The following is a 16,516-nucleotide window of genomic DNA, read 5'->3' on the forward strand; positions in this document are numbered from 1 at the left end:
GTATTAGTTATCTGTTGTTATATAACAAATTACCCCAAAACTTGGTGGCTCAAATAATTAATATAATTTTTGTGGGTCAGGAATTTGAGTATAGCTTAGCCAGGTGGTGCCTTTGACTTAAGGTCTCTTATGAGGTTGTAGTTAAGCTGTCACCTTGTGGGGCTGGGGTATTGATAGTAGTGGAATTCTCTCCCACACATGGGTCTCTCCACATGACTGTCTCATGACATGGCATTTGGAGTCCCCCAAAGTGAGCAAATGCAAAGGGTGAGAATGCCCAGGAAGGAAACCTAGTCTTTTTTATAACCTAGTCTTGGAAATGACATCCCATTACTTCTGCCTTATTACATATTTTTTAAAAGTGAGTTAGTAAGTATAGCCCACCCTTAAGAGAGTGAATGCTAGAAAGCAGGATGATTGAGGGCCATTTTGGAGGCTGCCTATCAATGGCTGGTCTGAAGTAAGATGCTCCAAACGGAACTTTCTGGCCCTGCACTGAAATCTTTTCTGATCTCCCCCTTCCCAGTTCCATTCAATCAACATGTATTGAGTGTTTGCTTTTGGCCAGGCTCTTTGCTACTTGCTGGGGTTATACAGATCATGTCTTCAGAAAGCTCACAAGCCTCATAAAAGAGATAAATACGTTCAGCAGATAACTCCAGTATACCATGGGTGATTAAATGTCCCAGCAGCTGAGGAAGCAAGCAGGGGAACTATACTGGGATGGTCTCAGGTCTCCTTAACTGGTGTGTGCACTCTCATTCAAGATATTAGCAAGAAGCAGGGATTGGCCAGCGCTGCCCTTGGGCATCCCATAGCAGGGTGCTCAGGGCATTCCTTTTTCCTTGGGTGTCCCTGCTTCTGGCAGTAACTACCTTGGTTCCATCCCAGGCTGGCAATTCCCTGTCAGTTGTCTGGTCTTCTGGGTCTTCTAAGGTCATCTGGAAGTGGTGGATGAATTAGGGCAGCCAAAAGTTGTGTCTTTTTGGCCAATCTTCTATATCTATTAACTCCTTCTGCCTTGTCCCTGTTATTATAGATCTTGAAGGCCTCTTCCACCAAGGTTGACAGTGGAGTCTGAGGGATGGCCTCTAACTTTTGTAATTTTTCTCCTAATGTCTAGAGTAGATTGGGTAATAAAATGCATGGAAAGCAATGCCCTTCCCTCTGCAGGTCTGTGTTAGTATAGTGTACAGTCTTCACAGAAGACAATGAGATCTAATTGGGTGACAAATTTGACTGGCTCAGTGACAGAGAAGCCCATACACCTCTTCTCCCCACAGACAGGACAGAGAGGGTAGAAGTACCAAGAAGTGGTGTTTTTTTTTTTTTTAAGTTTATTTATTCATGTAGAGAGAGAGAGAGGTAGTGTGGGGCAGAGAAAGAGAGGGAGACAGAGAATTCCTAGCAGGCTCTTTATCATCAGCACAGAGCCTGATGCAGGGCTTGACCCATGAACTGTGAGATCATGACCTGAGCAGAAACCAAGAGTCATAACACAATTTGATTTATGGGGCATCTGGGTGGCTCATTCAGTTAAGCGTCCAACTTTGGCTCAGGTCATGATCTCACAGTTTGTGAGTTCGAGCCCTGTGTGGGGCTCTGCACTGACAGCTCAGAGCCTGGAGCCTGCTTCAGATTCTGTGTCTCCCTCTTTCTGTCTCTCTGCCTCTCATGCTTGCTCGCTCGCTCTCTCTCTATCTCTCTCTCAAAAATAAACAAAATTAAAAAAAATTTTTTTTAAAAAACAATCTGATTTAATGTTTTATTTATTTTTGAGACAGAGAGAGACAAAGCATGAGCAGGGGAGGGTCAGAGAGAGAGGGAGACACAGAATCCGAAGCAGGCTCCAGGCTCTGAGCTGTCAGCACAGAGCCCCATGCGGGGCTTGAACCCACGAACTGCGAGATCATGACCTGAGCTGAAGTCAGACGCTTAACTGATTGAGCCACGCAGGCACCCCAAAAAACACTTTGATTTAAACACAAACGTAGGCCACATTAGGCCTGTGTGGTTACCAGTTTGCAATCTCTGGATTTAATATCAGACAGAAGAAAGAAGAAAGAAACCCCTCTACTGCATACCTATTGCCTGCCAGGGTGGGCACATGGGATTTTTGCCTCTCCTGCTTTTTTTTTTTTTTTTTTTTTGGCTAAGGGGCTTAACCAATTGAGCTACCAGGCTACACCTGAGAACTATCAAGAAATTTTAAAGAGGGTAAAAGACAAGGAGTCTCCAGGTTGAAAATGGGCAGTGGGCAGAGAAGAGGGAGCTAGAAGAAGCAAAAGGAGAAAGCGAGAAGAAAAGAAAGAAGCCAAGCAAGGGCCAGTGGAGGGAGGCACTCTGTTCATTGCCCATTGGGGTGATCAGACCAGGGGAATCAGCTGTTTCACTGTATCCCTTATGGGTGTCTATTCAGACAACTTGGAACCAGGGAATAAAAGGAGAAAGGAGAGAGAAAAAAAGAGAAAGTTTCCTGTGGCTATCAGACTTCCAGCTATTATATGGTGTGAGGCTAATTCCTCCACCACTCTCACTTGTCCCTGCTCAGGGACAGACTGTTTGACCAAGGTCTACTTGGTATAAAGTGAGCCTCTCCCACCTCTGCTGGTTAGGTAACAACCAAACAGAGCATGTTCTCAGCCTGTAGGCTGAGAAAAGTTAAGCTGTAGCTGTCTTGTGGCCATGCCCATTAGTTGAGTATAAGGAAGGGGAAGAGTGTGGAAAAGGAGAGGGAGATTAAAGGAGGAGGGAAGGAAATTGGAAAGGAAGGGCAAAGGGTAAAGCATTGCCTGAATGAAGTAGTGGGAACCCTGGGATGCTGGAGGCTGACTTACCTAGCACTGTGACAGTGAAGCAAAGGTTCAGGCAGCTTCTAGTCAGCTATGAAGGGGTTTCGTCCAGCCACCCTCCCCGTGGGTCCCAGACGCTCTCCTACAGAGGACAGAAGACCTCCTGGGGTCCTGGTGGAGTTGCCAAAAAAGTATGATACCAACCTCTAAGGAGGCTTAGCTGGGAAAAGGGTGATGTTTAAGTATGTAGAGGTGGGGATTTCTGATACCTGTGCACTTAAAGGTCATGCTTCTTCATGCCTTGCATGCCTAATTAGCATGTAAAATCTCTACCCTTGGGTGGGATTTTTAGTATTATAATGAGGGGAAAAGTCGGTGAAAGGTCAGTGTTGGTGGCCATCCTGGCACAGACTGGTTTTATCCAGTCTTCACCAGTGTTCATAGTTGAGTTCTTCCTTTCTGTAAACATCTTGTTTCCACATTTCTGCAAGATATACTACTCAGGAGACATGGAGTTTCAGCTTTTCTTTTTATGTAGAAAGCTAAGGAATGCTGGATTTTGCATTTAGGATTGAAGGGAGCTGAGTTTAGTTCTTGCTGTCTCATTTCTCCAGAGATTTTACTCTCCTTATTCCTAAGGAGAAGGGGCTGAAGATCTCATCGTCTGAAACTTCTTCCTGCCGAGTGGGGGCTGTTGTCCTTAATCTGGACGTGTAAAAAACCTCTCCCTATTCTGACTATTTATAGGGACTCAGGTTTTCTATGGTTTTCTACCATTTGGATGGGCTGGATTCCCTGGGCCACCATCAACTTGACCTGAAACTGCTGGAGTCTAGAAGATACAAACTTTACTAACAGGTTAAACAGGTGCCAAAAATAAGTAGCAGCAAGATGGCCATTAATGGTCCTAGAAAAGGTAAGAACCAAGAGAGACCGAAGAAGGCAATTTTGATTGTTGACCATATATAGTTAGGGTCTGTCCCTTGGATGTACTGATGTAGCCAGGATGCCTGCTTATAGATGTTTCTTATATTTGCTTCAATATTCACATAGTTATTTACATAGGTTATGTTAATAATGGCAGACCCCTTCTTGTTTGGCCAGGAGATGATCTAAGGCTAAACTGTTATTCAGAAAAGCATTTGCTAGAGAAACCAAGGATTCTTGAAGGTCCTACGATTTTTCTCCTCTATTTGTAGACAACCCTTCCAAGGTCAAAGTGAGATTTCTTCAAGTCACTTCATGGTAAGTGAAGCCTCCCCAAGGGTATACCAGCTCTATAGTGGCTCCAGTTCCCACGAGGATTAGATCAATAGCATACCTTGGCATTTATGTTGTAGCAGGTATATAGTTATTCCACCTGGAGTTATGCTGCCTATGGCACATTCTCCCTGGTGGTATATGTTAGAAACACATGGGTAGGCTACCACCAGTTGCAGCTTATATGTACCGTCTGAGGGAGTTTTGGAAGTTGGGGGTGGCTGAATTCCACATTTAAAAAAATGGGAACCTGGTAGTATACATGCTTTGTTGGGAATGCTAGAATTAAATTGCTTCTAGAGTTAATTTTTGGGGAGTTTATTTGAATTATTACAGTTGGGGGATAAGAGTTTACCTCTTGGAAGGGTATTATCTTTTAATTTTACTTTATTGAAAGGTCAGAGATCACTGGTTGTTTGGTATAGTGAACCATTATAGACGATAGTTTGGCATCCCTGGGTCATGCACGATGTAGACTGGACTGGAACTCGACAAGTTAAGTTTACCATAGGAGTTATATAGATACATGGGTAAGTTCCATTTTCTATTATGCAAACTTTGAGGGTTGAATAGCTTACCCTGGTGAAAGAAAAAGGAGAAGTTGAAAGATTGCCCATCAGGAAAAATGAGTGTGAACTGTGGACTGGTCTGTGGGTGCCTATAACAGATCAAGCAGTTATAAAGATTATTTCCTGAAGCTATGAGTCTAGAGGTATTAACAAGGGAATTTTCTTGCCGTTGACCCTTGATCAGATTAGCTGGGAAGATGACTAGAGTCAACAGGAGGAACATTTTTGAAAAAAATTTGAAATTGTATTGAAATCCAAGTTAGTGAACATATAGTGTTCAGGGGTAATAATGATTTCAGGGGTAGAATTTAGTGATTCATCAATTATACGTAACACCCAGTTGTCATCCCAACAAGCGCTTTCTTAAAATGCCCATCACCTATTTAGCCCATCCCCCCAACCCAACACCCCTCAGCAACCCTCAGTTTGTTCTCTGTATTTAAGAGTCTCTTATGGTTTGCCTCCCTGTTTTTATCTTGTTTTTCCTTCTCTTTCAGGAGGAACATTTTGGTAATGGAGGCTCTCTTTTTAGACTCAAAGGGACAGAGAAGGTGCTTCTCTGGTGGGGTGGGAGTCGGGTTGAGCAAAGCTGTAGAGGGCAAGCAGAATTATGGCCACAAAGATTGTAAATAGGAATCCATGCCACCACATTATTTATGTGCTATAAATTCATTTTCTTGAATAGATATTTAAAGTCTTCTAAAGGCTCAAAGGAGTAGCATGATTCTAGGTCTTCTGGATAGGCCTGTGGATATTCAGGAGAAAGGAATTTCAATCTGGAAAGATGTACCCAATTAGGGACTCCTTGTAAGTTGACTGCAGTTAGAGTGGCCAGGATTGCTCTGTAGGGACCCTTCCATTTAGGCAACAGTTTGTTCTCTGGGCAGTTTCCTTTCCAAGTTCTAAGAAGGACCTGATCTCGTGGGTTAACTTGTAGAGGGGTTGCCCTCTCTGCCTCATTCTTGGTGGGGGCTGGCAGTATTTTGTTTGCAAAGTCTGTGATTGTTTTATGTACTTGACCTAAATTAATAATATATTGTAAGCTCTGGCTCACATCTCTAACAGCAGTTGTCTAATCTGAGATTCATGAGTCTCCTGAAATGAAACAGAGCAGGGACTAAACTCAGGTCCCTTCAATCCTCACGACAAAATCCAGCATTCCTTGGCTGTCTCCATAAAAAGAAAAGCTGAAATTCTATGCCTACTGAGTAGTATAACTTGCAGAAATGTGGAAACAAGATGTTTACAGAAAGGAGAGAGGCAACTATGAAGACTGGGAAGACTGGATAAAACCAGTCTGTGCTAAGATGGACACCAACACAGACTTTCATGGGCTTTTCACACTTATAATACTAAAAATCGCACAGAAGGATGCAGATTTTACAAGCTAATTAGATATTCAAGGCTTGAAGGATCATGGCCTTTAAGTGCCCACATGTCAAGAATTCCACCCCCCTCCCCCATGCTTAACCATTACCCTTTACCCGACTAAGCCTCTTGAAAGCTCTCCCTGACCTCTCTTTGGGGAGCTACCTGAAGATTCTTTCCTTTGTGTTGTCTTCCTTGTGCTGTAGCATAAGCCCCAATAAAGCCTTGTCTGTAACTCCTATTTGACCTGTTGTCAATTTCTATTTAGTGAACCCAAGGGCTCTTTTCAGCATCAGGGTTAGAGAAGGCAAAGGAAGAAATTGTTGAGCGAGGTTTTGGAGGATCAGTTGGAGGTGTGACTTGGGAGGATAAGAAAAGGATATTTCAGAATTAGATGTTACAGAAAATGTTAAGAATAATGTAACTAGTTCCATTACCCAACTGTTAACATTTTGTTATATTTATTTTTAGGTTTCTTCTTTTTAAAAAAAAGAAATCATGACAAATCTATCTGAAGTCCTGTTTATCCCCCTCTCCAATCCATCCCGACTTCCACCCCCTCCTCCTGCCCTTATATTATTAGGGTGCTTATCTGCATATCCATCTAGTTCATTTTCTATAACTTACACACATATGTTTCCCATAATCACTATATACTGTGATTCTGTGTACAGTAAAACCTTGGTTTGCAAGCATAAATTGTTACGGAAACATGCTTATAATCCAAAGCACTTATATATCAAAGTGAATTTTCCCATAAGAAATAATGGAAACTCAAATGGTTTGTTCCACAACTGGAAAATATTCACAGAAAAATGATTACACTACTACAATATGGTACAAAACAATAAAGAAAATACAAAAGACAAATAAATCAACCTGCACTTACTTTTTGAAAACCTTGACTGGTGTGAGGGAGATAAGAGAGAGGAGAGTTATTGTATAGGATGACTTTCACTATCACTAACGGAATCACTTCTATCTATTGGCTCAATTGAATCTTTTTCTTTTCGTGCAACTTTAGCAAGGAACCTATCCAATGACACTTGCTTTTGCCTCCTATTGAGTATTTCGTAGAAATGTAAACTTGCACTGTTGTTAAACAGGTTCATTGCTTTCTACAGCTTTATTCAGGTGGTGATTTTCTACAAAATTTTGCATTGTTTCCCACTCTTTACACATCTCCCTAATCTCATTTAAAGTGAGGGATTCTTCGGCCTTTTCCTCCTCCTCTGGGGGTAAGATGCAGACGTAGAGTTATAAAATCTTGCAATTTTGGCTATTAGCATACCTTGTTTCTACCTCTCAATGATTTACTTCTTAACTTCCACCACAATCATCTCCTTCTTCCTACCGCCTTTCTTTTCAACCTTGTTCTGCCTGGGGGCCATTGTATATGCTTGCAAGGATGTTGACTACTCTTGTCATATACTGTATTTAATGTAACTGGCAATAAGGCAGCAGAGGAAGGAGTCTATATCTGCAGGCAGCCTGACCTAGAATGAAGCAAAGCATTCCTAAACTTACCCTTGCATGAAAAAGCAAAGGACTGTCTATAGGTGCTTTGAAGTGACAAAAAATACACTAGTGCCAGTTGTGGGCACTTTCCAACATTTTGAAAAATCACTAATTTCTACCAAACACCAAGGCCTTAGACAGAACATCTGAGCATGGGAGATGATCACCCACAATATCAAAGAGAAAGAGAGAGAGAAAAGAACCATTGGTTCAGCTGTGATCACATGACATTTAGTATCATGTACAACTTGTATTGGAAGACATTGCTAAATTTATTAGAAATGTTTGTTTAGCAGAACACTTGCAGAGCAAGTTACTCCCAGTTTAAGGTTTCACTGTATTTTAAATCCATTTCACAGTGCACATATTTGTTGGTATGTTGCTATTTATAACTCTTATGAGCTATTAAATGTTGATAGTATAGGACTCACTTATTAGTTTCATTTGTTGTCAGTATTTTATTGTAGGAACATATCACGTTTTATTCCTCTGTTTTATTGCACATTTCTGTTTACATTTTTCACAAGGAAGCAGGCTCGAAGATGGGTTTGTCTTCTTGTTCACACCTGTAGGAGTTTCTTTCTGTATTTTTCTAGACATGAGGTTGCTGGGTCATAAAACATACATTTTAAATTTCACCAAAGTGGCTGTTCTAATTTTATACCTCCACGTTACCTAAGAGTTTCTGTTTCTCAGTTTCCCTCCCTTTCTCAAAACCATCAGATTGTAACATTTACTATCAGGTGATAGTTTTCAAGTGGTCATATGAACAGACAATTTCAATATAATTCTACGTGAAAAGAAAGGGCCAGAGGAGGCTCGGTGTGGCAGAAAAGACTTTGAAGGGGTTCACTGCAGTGTTTCGAGCGCCTGTTACCCTTTGGTTTCCCTCAACGTGTAAAAAAAATGACACAACGAAAGAGAACACTGCAAAACGCCGGGGGGGGGGGGGCAAGATCTGTGTTCCAAGCTCAAATCCGACTCATTCTTGGCGAGCCCCAGCCCTCGTGCAGTGGTACGACCTGGCAGCGGATTCCCCCCGCGGTGCGGATTGGTTCCGTCCCCAGACGCCGGCGCCTGCGCTCCCACCAGCCCAAGAGCGCGACTCCTCCCCTCCTCCCCGCGGTGCCTCAGCTTTGCGCGCGCGCCGGCCCCGCGCTCCTGACGCGCTGCGGACGCTCGCGACCCGCAGCGCCCCGGGGGAGGGGCTGGGCTGAGGGCCGACGGCCGGTCGGTAAGTACCTGCCTCCTCCACACACCTCCAGCCCGCCGTCTTCTCTCCTCCTCCTTTCTCTTACGGGGGCCGCGGCCCGCCCTTCACCCGAGGGGCGCCGCTGACGCTGGGTAGGGCCCTCTCGGCGCAGCGACTGATCTCTCCGGACGCCGAGGTGGCCCCTCAGGCTGTTGGGTGGGCGTCTCTGGACGCCGGGGTGGGAACACAGGATGCGGGCGGGCGCCTCCCGACGCGAGAGTGGGGCCCTTTGGTACACCAGTGTGGGCCGTAGGGACTTCGCTGGGCGCCTCCTGACGCAGTGATGGCCTTCCTCCCTCAGGTGCCAGGCCTGACCCCCCCCCCCGCCGCCGCTCCCCCCTACCCACCCCCCGCTCCCCCTCCCCCCCCCGCGCCGGGGGGTGCGGCCTTTATCTTCCTGGGCGTTCCTTCGTTATTTCTCGTCCGACGATGGGCTCTTGACCCCGCCCGTCCCTCGAAAGCGTCTTCCTCACGCTGAACTCCCCGGGAGGCAGCTCAGTCCTCGCCGTGTCCCCCCCACGGGGCTCCACAGCCCGGACCTCTACTGGAGCTAGGGCCACCGGTCCCCTCCGCTGCACCCCCCCCTCCGCTGCCCCCCCCCCCCTTCGGGCCAGGCTACCGTTCAGTTGCGGAGTGATTAGTTATTTGCTCAGAAAAAAATCTGTTCCTTGGAAATCTTTATTGTTTGCCACTTTCCCCTCTAACGGAACTGATGTTTCTTTCTGTATGATGACAGTGTTTCAAGCTTGTTACACGTACACATTTATAGATCATCTTAACGACACTTACATGAAATAGGTACTATTCTAAGTTTACAGATGAGGTAACCTGTCTGATAAGTGGTAGGGCTGTTTTGAATCCAGTCAGCCTAATGTTCTTGTATTTAGTCACTGTATCATACTGAGATATAAGTAATGTCCAGGAAAAAGTGAAAGTTTTATGCTTCTGTATTTTTTTTCTGTCGGGAGCTAGTGCTTTGTAGATGAATCAAAGAATGTGTTTTTGGAATCAGGCATATCGAGCTGCAGTTCACAACATATCCATTTACCAACTTAGGAACTTGCCAATTGTTTGATTTTGAGTAAGTTTACGAACATTAAAATACTGATAAAAATCGTTAAAATAATGATTAGTGATAAATAGTGTAAAATAGTGAATCCTACCACATATAGTTATTGGGAAGATAACCTTTATAATGTGTGTGAGGTACCAAGAATAGTGTCCCAGGACTCCATAAATAACTATAATTATCACTCAAAATGTGTTTGGAGTTTGTTGTTACACACTTATCCTGAGGCCGAGAATAAAGAATAAGTGTGTGTGTGTGTGTTTGTAAAGGTATTTACCTTTTTTTTTTTTTTTAAATTTTTTTTTCAACGTTTATTTATTTTTGGGACAGAGAGAGACAGAGCATGAACGGGGGAGGGGCAGAGAGAGAAGGAGACACAGAATCGGAAACAGGCTCCAGGCTCTGAGCCATCAGCCCAGAGCCCGACGCGGGGCTCGAACTCACGGACCGCGAGATCGTGACCTGGCTGAAGTCGGACGCTTAACCGACTGCGCCACCCAGGCGCCCCATTACCTTTTTTAAAAAAATGTTTTATTTCTTTTTGAGAGAGCGAGACAGTGTATGTCTGTGGGGGAGGGGCAGAGAGCGAGGGAGACAGAAGATCGAAATTGGGCTCTGCCCCACCTCACAAATTGTGAGATCATGACCTGAGCCAAAATTGGAGGCTGGGGAGAGACAACCAGTGGCCCCCATTTACCTTTTTTTTTTTAAAACAAGGAAACAATCTGTGAAATCAGGTGATAAAGAGGTTGGTACCACATTTCTTGAATAGTGACTTAATAACTTATAGTCAGTCATTCATAAAGAATTGTTAAGGTCCCTGTGTCCTTAAGCTTTCAAAGCAGGTTTGGTAGGTAGAATGTCAAGATTTAAAATTATATTTTCAGTGATTGTTCTTCAGATAGATAAAGATGATAGATGTGCTTAAAGAAAATGACAAATAGTATCCCAAATTGGAGATTTTCAAGGATAGTACCAAAAAAAGCTACGTGAGAAATAATAATAAAAAAAACCATGTCTCATTATTGCATCACCTTTACTGCTTGTACATTCTTTTAGAGACATTTTGTTCCTGTCATAATTAAGATGAGGCTTTTGGCCTCTAGGCTCTATTTTTCCTTCACAGTTAGTGGTAATTCATTCTATAGCCTCAGTTCAAATAATTGAAGATAAGCCATTATTTTAGTGAGTTCTTTATTTTCAAGGGTAGCAACTTAAATAAATAGTAACTGAGCTATATGTTGGCCTGTGTGTTTATATTGGCCAAACAGTGGGGCACCTGGGTGGCTAAGTTGGTTGGGCATCTAACTTCAGCACAGGTCATGATCTCGAGGTTCACAAGTTAGAACCCGGAGTCCAGCTCTGTGCTGACAGCTCAGAGCCTGGAGCCTGCTTCAGATTCTTTGTCTCCCTCTTTCTCTCTCTCTGCCCCTCCCCTGCTCACGCTCTCTCTCAGAAATAAACATTAAAAAAATTAAATTGGCCAACCAATGCCTTGTTTTTACTCTTAGAGTTACTGTGGAGCAAAGTGGCTACATCTCATGAAGCACTGAATTTTGGAGTCTGTATCTGTGGGGTGCCTTTACTTAATGCTTCTTACCTATCTCTTATCTGCTTAATTCTTCGAAAACCCACTTTGAGACTACAGGTGGTTCTGTGCTACAGAAAAGGGTTTTTATTTACTCATCTTTAAGAAATACATATATTTGGTGGTATAGCTATTCTTCATGTCAGATTTGAGCAATTTTGTTTAAATAACTCTAGGGTACAGAAAACATTTAATAAGATGAAAGCTATTCCATATAAGATGTTTTCCTGGGGCACCGTGATTCCTTGAGAATTCTCTCAAACTAATTCCGACATCCAGGTTTTACCTATGCTATTCAACCTGTAATAATTTTATCCTTTTATGCCTTTTTGTAGTATTTAATAATTTAAATATATACATTAAGCTGTTCATTCAGCACATATTTATGTGTGCATACCATATATTTAAGTAGCAGTTTTAGTTAGAAGAGGTGTAAAGATTAAGTTATAGAGTATTGGAGTCAGGTGACAGAATTGCAAGTGCCTGCTTTGTAACTTTGGACAAGTTACTTTTCTGTACTTATGCTTCCTAGTAATAATTATATATACTTCTTAGGTTTTTATGAAGATTAATTAATTAAGAATATTTTTGGACCATCAGGGCACGTAGGTGGCTCAGTTGGTTAAGCATCTGACTCGATTTTAGCTTAGGTCATCATCTCAGGGTTGTGAGATTGAGCCCCACGTTGGGCTCCGTGCTGGGTGTGGAGCCGGCTTCAAATTCTCTCCCTCCTTCCCTCTCTCTCTCTGCCCCTCCCCCCTCTAAAAAATAAATAAATTAAAAAAGTTAAAAATATCTATCTTGGGACCCTTGAATTGCCGTGTGAATTTTAGGATCAGCTTGTTGATTTACACACACACACACACACACACACACGCACAATGAACCAGGATTTTATTAGGTATTGTATTGAATTGATATGTTAGTTTAAAGAGTATTGCCATCTTTGGGGCTCCTGGGTGGCTCAGTCAGTTAAGTGTCTGACTTGGGGTCGGGTCATGATGTCACGGTCTGTAAGTTCGAGCTCTGCATTGGGCTCTGTGCTGTCAGTTCAGAGCTTGAGCTTGTTTCAGATTCTGTGTCTCCCTCTCTCTCTCTCTGCCCCTCCCCCACTCACTCTCTCTCAAAATATGAATAAACATTAAAAAAATAAAAAATAAAATATTAAAGAGTATTACCATATGAAATCTTTTGATCTTTGAGCATGGGATGTTTTTCATTTTTTAGATCTCTCATTTCTTTAAAAAATGATTTGTAGCTTTCAGAGTATAAGTTTTGCATATCTTCTGTTAGGTAAAGTTAGTCCTTATGATGCTATTGTAAATGGAATTGTTTTCTCAACTTTATTTTCACATTGCTCATTTTGAATGTATAGAAATAGTTTTATTTATTGATTTTGTATTCTGCAGCCTTGCCAAACTTGTGTATTCTGATGGTTTTCTTTTTAAAAAAAAATTTTAACGTTTATTTTTGAGAGAAAGAGAGCATGAGCGGGAGAGGGAGACACAGAATCTGAAGCAGGCTCCAGGCTCTGAGCTGTTAGCACAGAGCCTGATGCGGGGCTTGAATTCAGGAACAGTGAAACCATGACCTGAGCTGAAGTTGGATGCTTAACCAACTGAGCCACGCAGTCACCCCTCTAATAGGGTTTTGTTTTGTTTTGTTTTGTTTTTAGTGGATTCCTTAGAATTTTCTATATACAATATCATTGCATCTGAAAATATAGTTTTACTTCTTTCTTTCCAATCTATATGCTTTTTATTTATTTCTTTCTCTCTTTTTGCCTAATTGCTTTGGCTAGGACCTCCAGTATAATGTTGAATAAAAGTGCTGAGAGTGGACATCCTTGTTTTGTACCTGTTCTAAGGGGAAAGCTTTTAGTCTTTCACCATTAAGTATGATATGTATTTTTAATTAAAAATTTTTAATGTTTATTTATATTTGAGAGAGGGAGAGAGAGAGAGAGAGACAGTGTGTGAGCAGGGGAGGGGCAGAGAGAGAGATGGAGACACAGAATCTGAAGCAGGCTCCAGGCTCTGAGCTGTCAGCACAGAGCCCGCCTCGGGGCTTGAACCCACGAACTGTGAGATCATGACCTGAGCCAAAGTCAGACACTTAAACCGACTGAGCCACCCAAGTGCCCCACTTTTGACACTCTAAATATAATTTGTCTTGATGTGGATTCCTTTGGGTTCATCTTTTTTAGAACTCTCTGGGCTTCCTGGATCTGGATGTCTGTTTTCTTTCCCAGATTAGGGAAATTTTTATCCATTATTTCTTCAAATAATTTTCCTTCTTGTTTTTCTCCCTCTTCTGGGACCCTTGTAATGTGAATGTCAGTCTGCCTGGTTTTGTCCTTTCCATAAGTTCTTTAATGTGTCTTCACTCTATTCATCTTTTTTCTTGTGCTGCTCTAATTGAATGAGTTCCATTGGTCTGTCTTCAAGTGCAGTGATCTTTTCTTTTTCATATAGTCTGATGTTGAACCCCTCTATTGTATTTTTCAGTTATATTATTGCATTCTTCAGTAATGTGATTTCTGTTTGGTACTCTCTTTTATTTTCTTTTAATTAAAATTCTCATTATGTTTATTCATTCTCCTGAGTGTAGTGCGTAATTTTTGTGACTGTTATTTTGAACTCCTTTGTCAGGTAAATGACTTATCTCTCTTTTGTTAAGGCGTTTTTCTGAATTTTATCTAATTCTTTTTGTTTGGAACATCTTCCTCTGGTTTTGTTTTGTTTTTTGCTTTTTGTTTGTTTTTGTATTTTCTTTGACTCCATGTTGATTCTGTGCATTAGATAAAATAGCAAGTTTTGAAAGAATGGCCTTATGTAGGAAATGAATCTTATTTTTCAACTTTGCCATAGCTTTTAGTTGTCTTTCAAACCTTTGTGATTATCCAAGCAGCCTAGTATATTTTTAGTGGTTCCTGGCACTTGAAGGTATGCCAAGAACTGCCAATGTCCCAAAGGGGAGGAACTCAGTCATCACCTAGGTTGAGGCTGTTTGGAAGCCAGACTCTCAGGCTGCAGCATTTAAAGTATGCAAATATATAAAGTCCTGCAGGACTGTCAGTGTAAGTAAGTCCTGGTGGCCTCCAGAAGCAGGTGATCTGGAAGTATCCCTTGGGAAGCAGCTGTAAAAATTGGAGTATCAGACAAGGGCACAAACTCCTTTCTGGGAGATACTGGCAAGCTTGAATGAGGCAGAGGGAGATGCAAAGATGGTGCCTACTGGCCTCTGCCTTTGAATATTTCAGTAGTCACCCACGTGTATGTTAAATTAGGTGCCTGCGCCTCAAGCTGATGTTTTAAGATAAACAAATAAGTCTCTCTCACCGAAAGTCTTGGTGCTTTTCAGTTGGCTGCCTTTGTGTTGAGCCCTGGGGTGGGTGAGTTGGTATGTGTCAGCTTTTTGAGAACTGCTTTTCAATTCATTTTGGTTTTGGGAGTCTTAATGGATGCAAGCTTGTTGGCTTTCAGAGCTAGATGTTTAGGGGGCTTATCTCTCAGTTGCAGGTCTGAAAAGTTGTGATGCCAGATATGCGATTCAAACTGATCTCTCCTCAGGGAGAAGCTCCTGGGTCGACTCCCGCCCCCCCCCCCCCCCCACCGTGGGTTGTTGTGCCTAGGGTGGGGATTATGATGAGATTTCTCTTAACTTTGCTTTGATGTGGTTTCCCTCTCATTTGTCTTATGTGAATGGGTTGCTCTGCCAGGTTTTAAGTTTATTTCAAAATAATTTGTTCCATATATATTTGTAGACTTGGTGTGTCTATAGGAGGAGGTTAAATCAAGATTTTTACTATGTCATCTTGAACTGGACCCTCCTTTCAAAATATTTTTAAGTTTTCATTTGTAAGTCTTGCCTTATTTTGTTACATTTATTCCTAAGAATTTCATTATTTTTGATGTTATTAGAAATGGAATTTTTAAAATTCAATTTTTGGATTTTTATTGCTAGTGGATAACACTACAATTGATTTTTGTATGTTGACTGTATGCTGCAGTCTTTTCTGAACTTCTTTATTGGTTATAATAGTTTTTCAGTGGAGTCCTTAATTTTTTTGTTTTTTTAAATACAAGACCATGTCATCTGCAGATAGTGATAGTTTTACTTCTTCCTTTCCAATTTGGATGTCTTTTTTTTTTTTTTTAATGTTTATTTATTTATTTTTGAGAGAGAATGGGCAAGCAAGGGAAGGACAGAGAGCGAGGGAGACAGAATCCCAAGTAGGCTCTGTGCTGTCAGCACAGAGCCTGATATGGGGCTCAAACTCATGAACCATGAGATCATGACCTGAGCTGAAACCAAAAGTTGGACACTTAAGCGACTGAGCCACCCAGGCGCCCCAGTTTGGATATCTTTTATTTCTTCTTGCGTAGATGACCTGCCTTGAACCTCCAGGATAATGTTCATTAGAAATGATGAAAGCAGACATCCTTGTCTTGTTCCTGTCTTAAGGAGAAAGCATTCAGTCTTTTATGTTTAAGTGTCATATTAACTATGGGTTGGTTTTTTGGTTTTTGTTTTTGTTTTTTGGAGATGTTCTTTATCAAGTGGAGGCATTGCTGTTGAAAAATAGTTCCTTTAAATTATAATACATAGTCAAGAGAACCAACTATCTAAGTTAATGTTTAAATAACTGGGATAAATTATTATATTATTTTTATTGAAATGTCCCTACAGAGATGAGATATGTACATATATAGTTTTTTAATAGAAAAATTGGAATTTTAATGAGTAGTGGAAGTATTCAGAAGTTATTTTACTTCTTTTAGATGGGAACCTTTTTCTTTTATATGATTAAATTACAGATAGCATCTGGAAAAATTAAACTTTGAGTAAATTACTTACCCTGTGTTTCAGACAAGGATGCCACGGAGAAAGAAAAGGGTTAAAGAAGCCACTGAAGCACAGAACTTGGAGAAGAAAGATGCAGAAACTGCCAGTTCTGTCAATCTGAAGAGGAAACGTAGGTTTGAAGATGCATTCATTGTGATATCTGATAGTGATGGAGAGGTTAGTATTCTGAATAGTGGGGCTTTAGCTCTCAAACTAGGCCTTCTCCATGGCTTGTTTTGTGACTATACCTTA

General features: G+C 41.7%; 1 protein-coding gene across 2 annotated transcripts in view; it reads left to right on the top strand.

Annotated features, from left to right (window-relative positions):
• The first annotated feature begins 8,651 nt into the window (after window positions 1–8,651).
• UIMC1 (ubiquitin interaction motif containing 1) overlaps window positions 8,652–16,516 on the top strand; it is a 119,483-nt gene continuing 111,618 nt past the window's right edge. For both annotated transcript variants that reach the window (XM_030326915.1, XM_030326937.1), the window contains exons 1-2: window positions 8,652–8,741; window positions 16,289–16,441. In XM_030326915.1, the coding sequence (XP_030182775.1) occupies window positions 16,295–16,441 (147 nt within the window). In that variant the 5' untranslated portion in view covers window positions 8,652–8,741; window positions 16,289–16,294. The remainder of the gene's footprint in view (window positions 8,742–16,288; window positions 16,442–16,516) is intronic.

This window comes from Lynx canadensis, chromosome A1 (assembly GCF_007474595.2).
Source record: "Lynx canadensis isolate LIC74 chromosome A1, mLynCan4.pri.v2, whole genome shotgun sequence".
NCBI lineage: Eukaryota > Metazoa > Chordata > Mammalia > Carnivora > Felidae > Lynx > Lynx canadensis.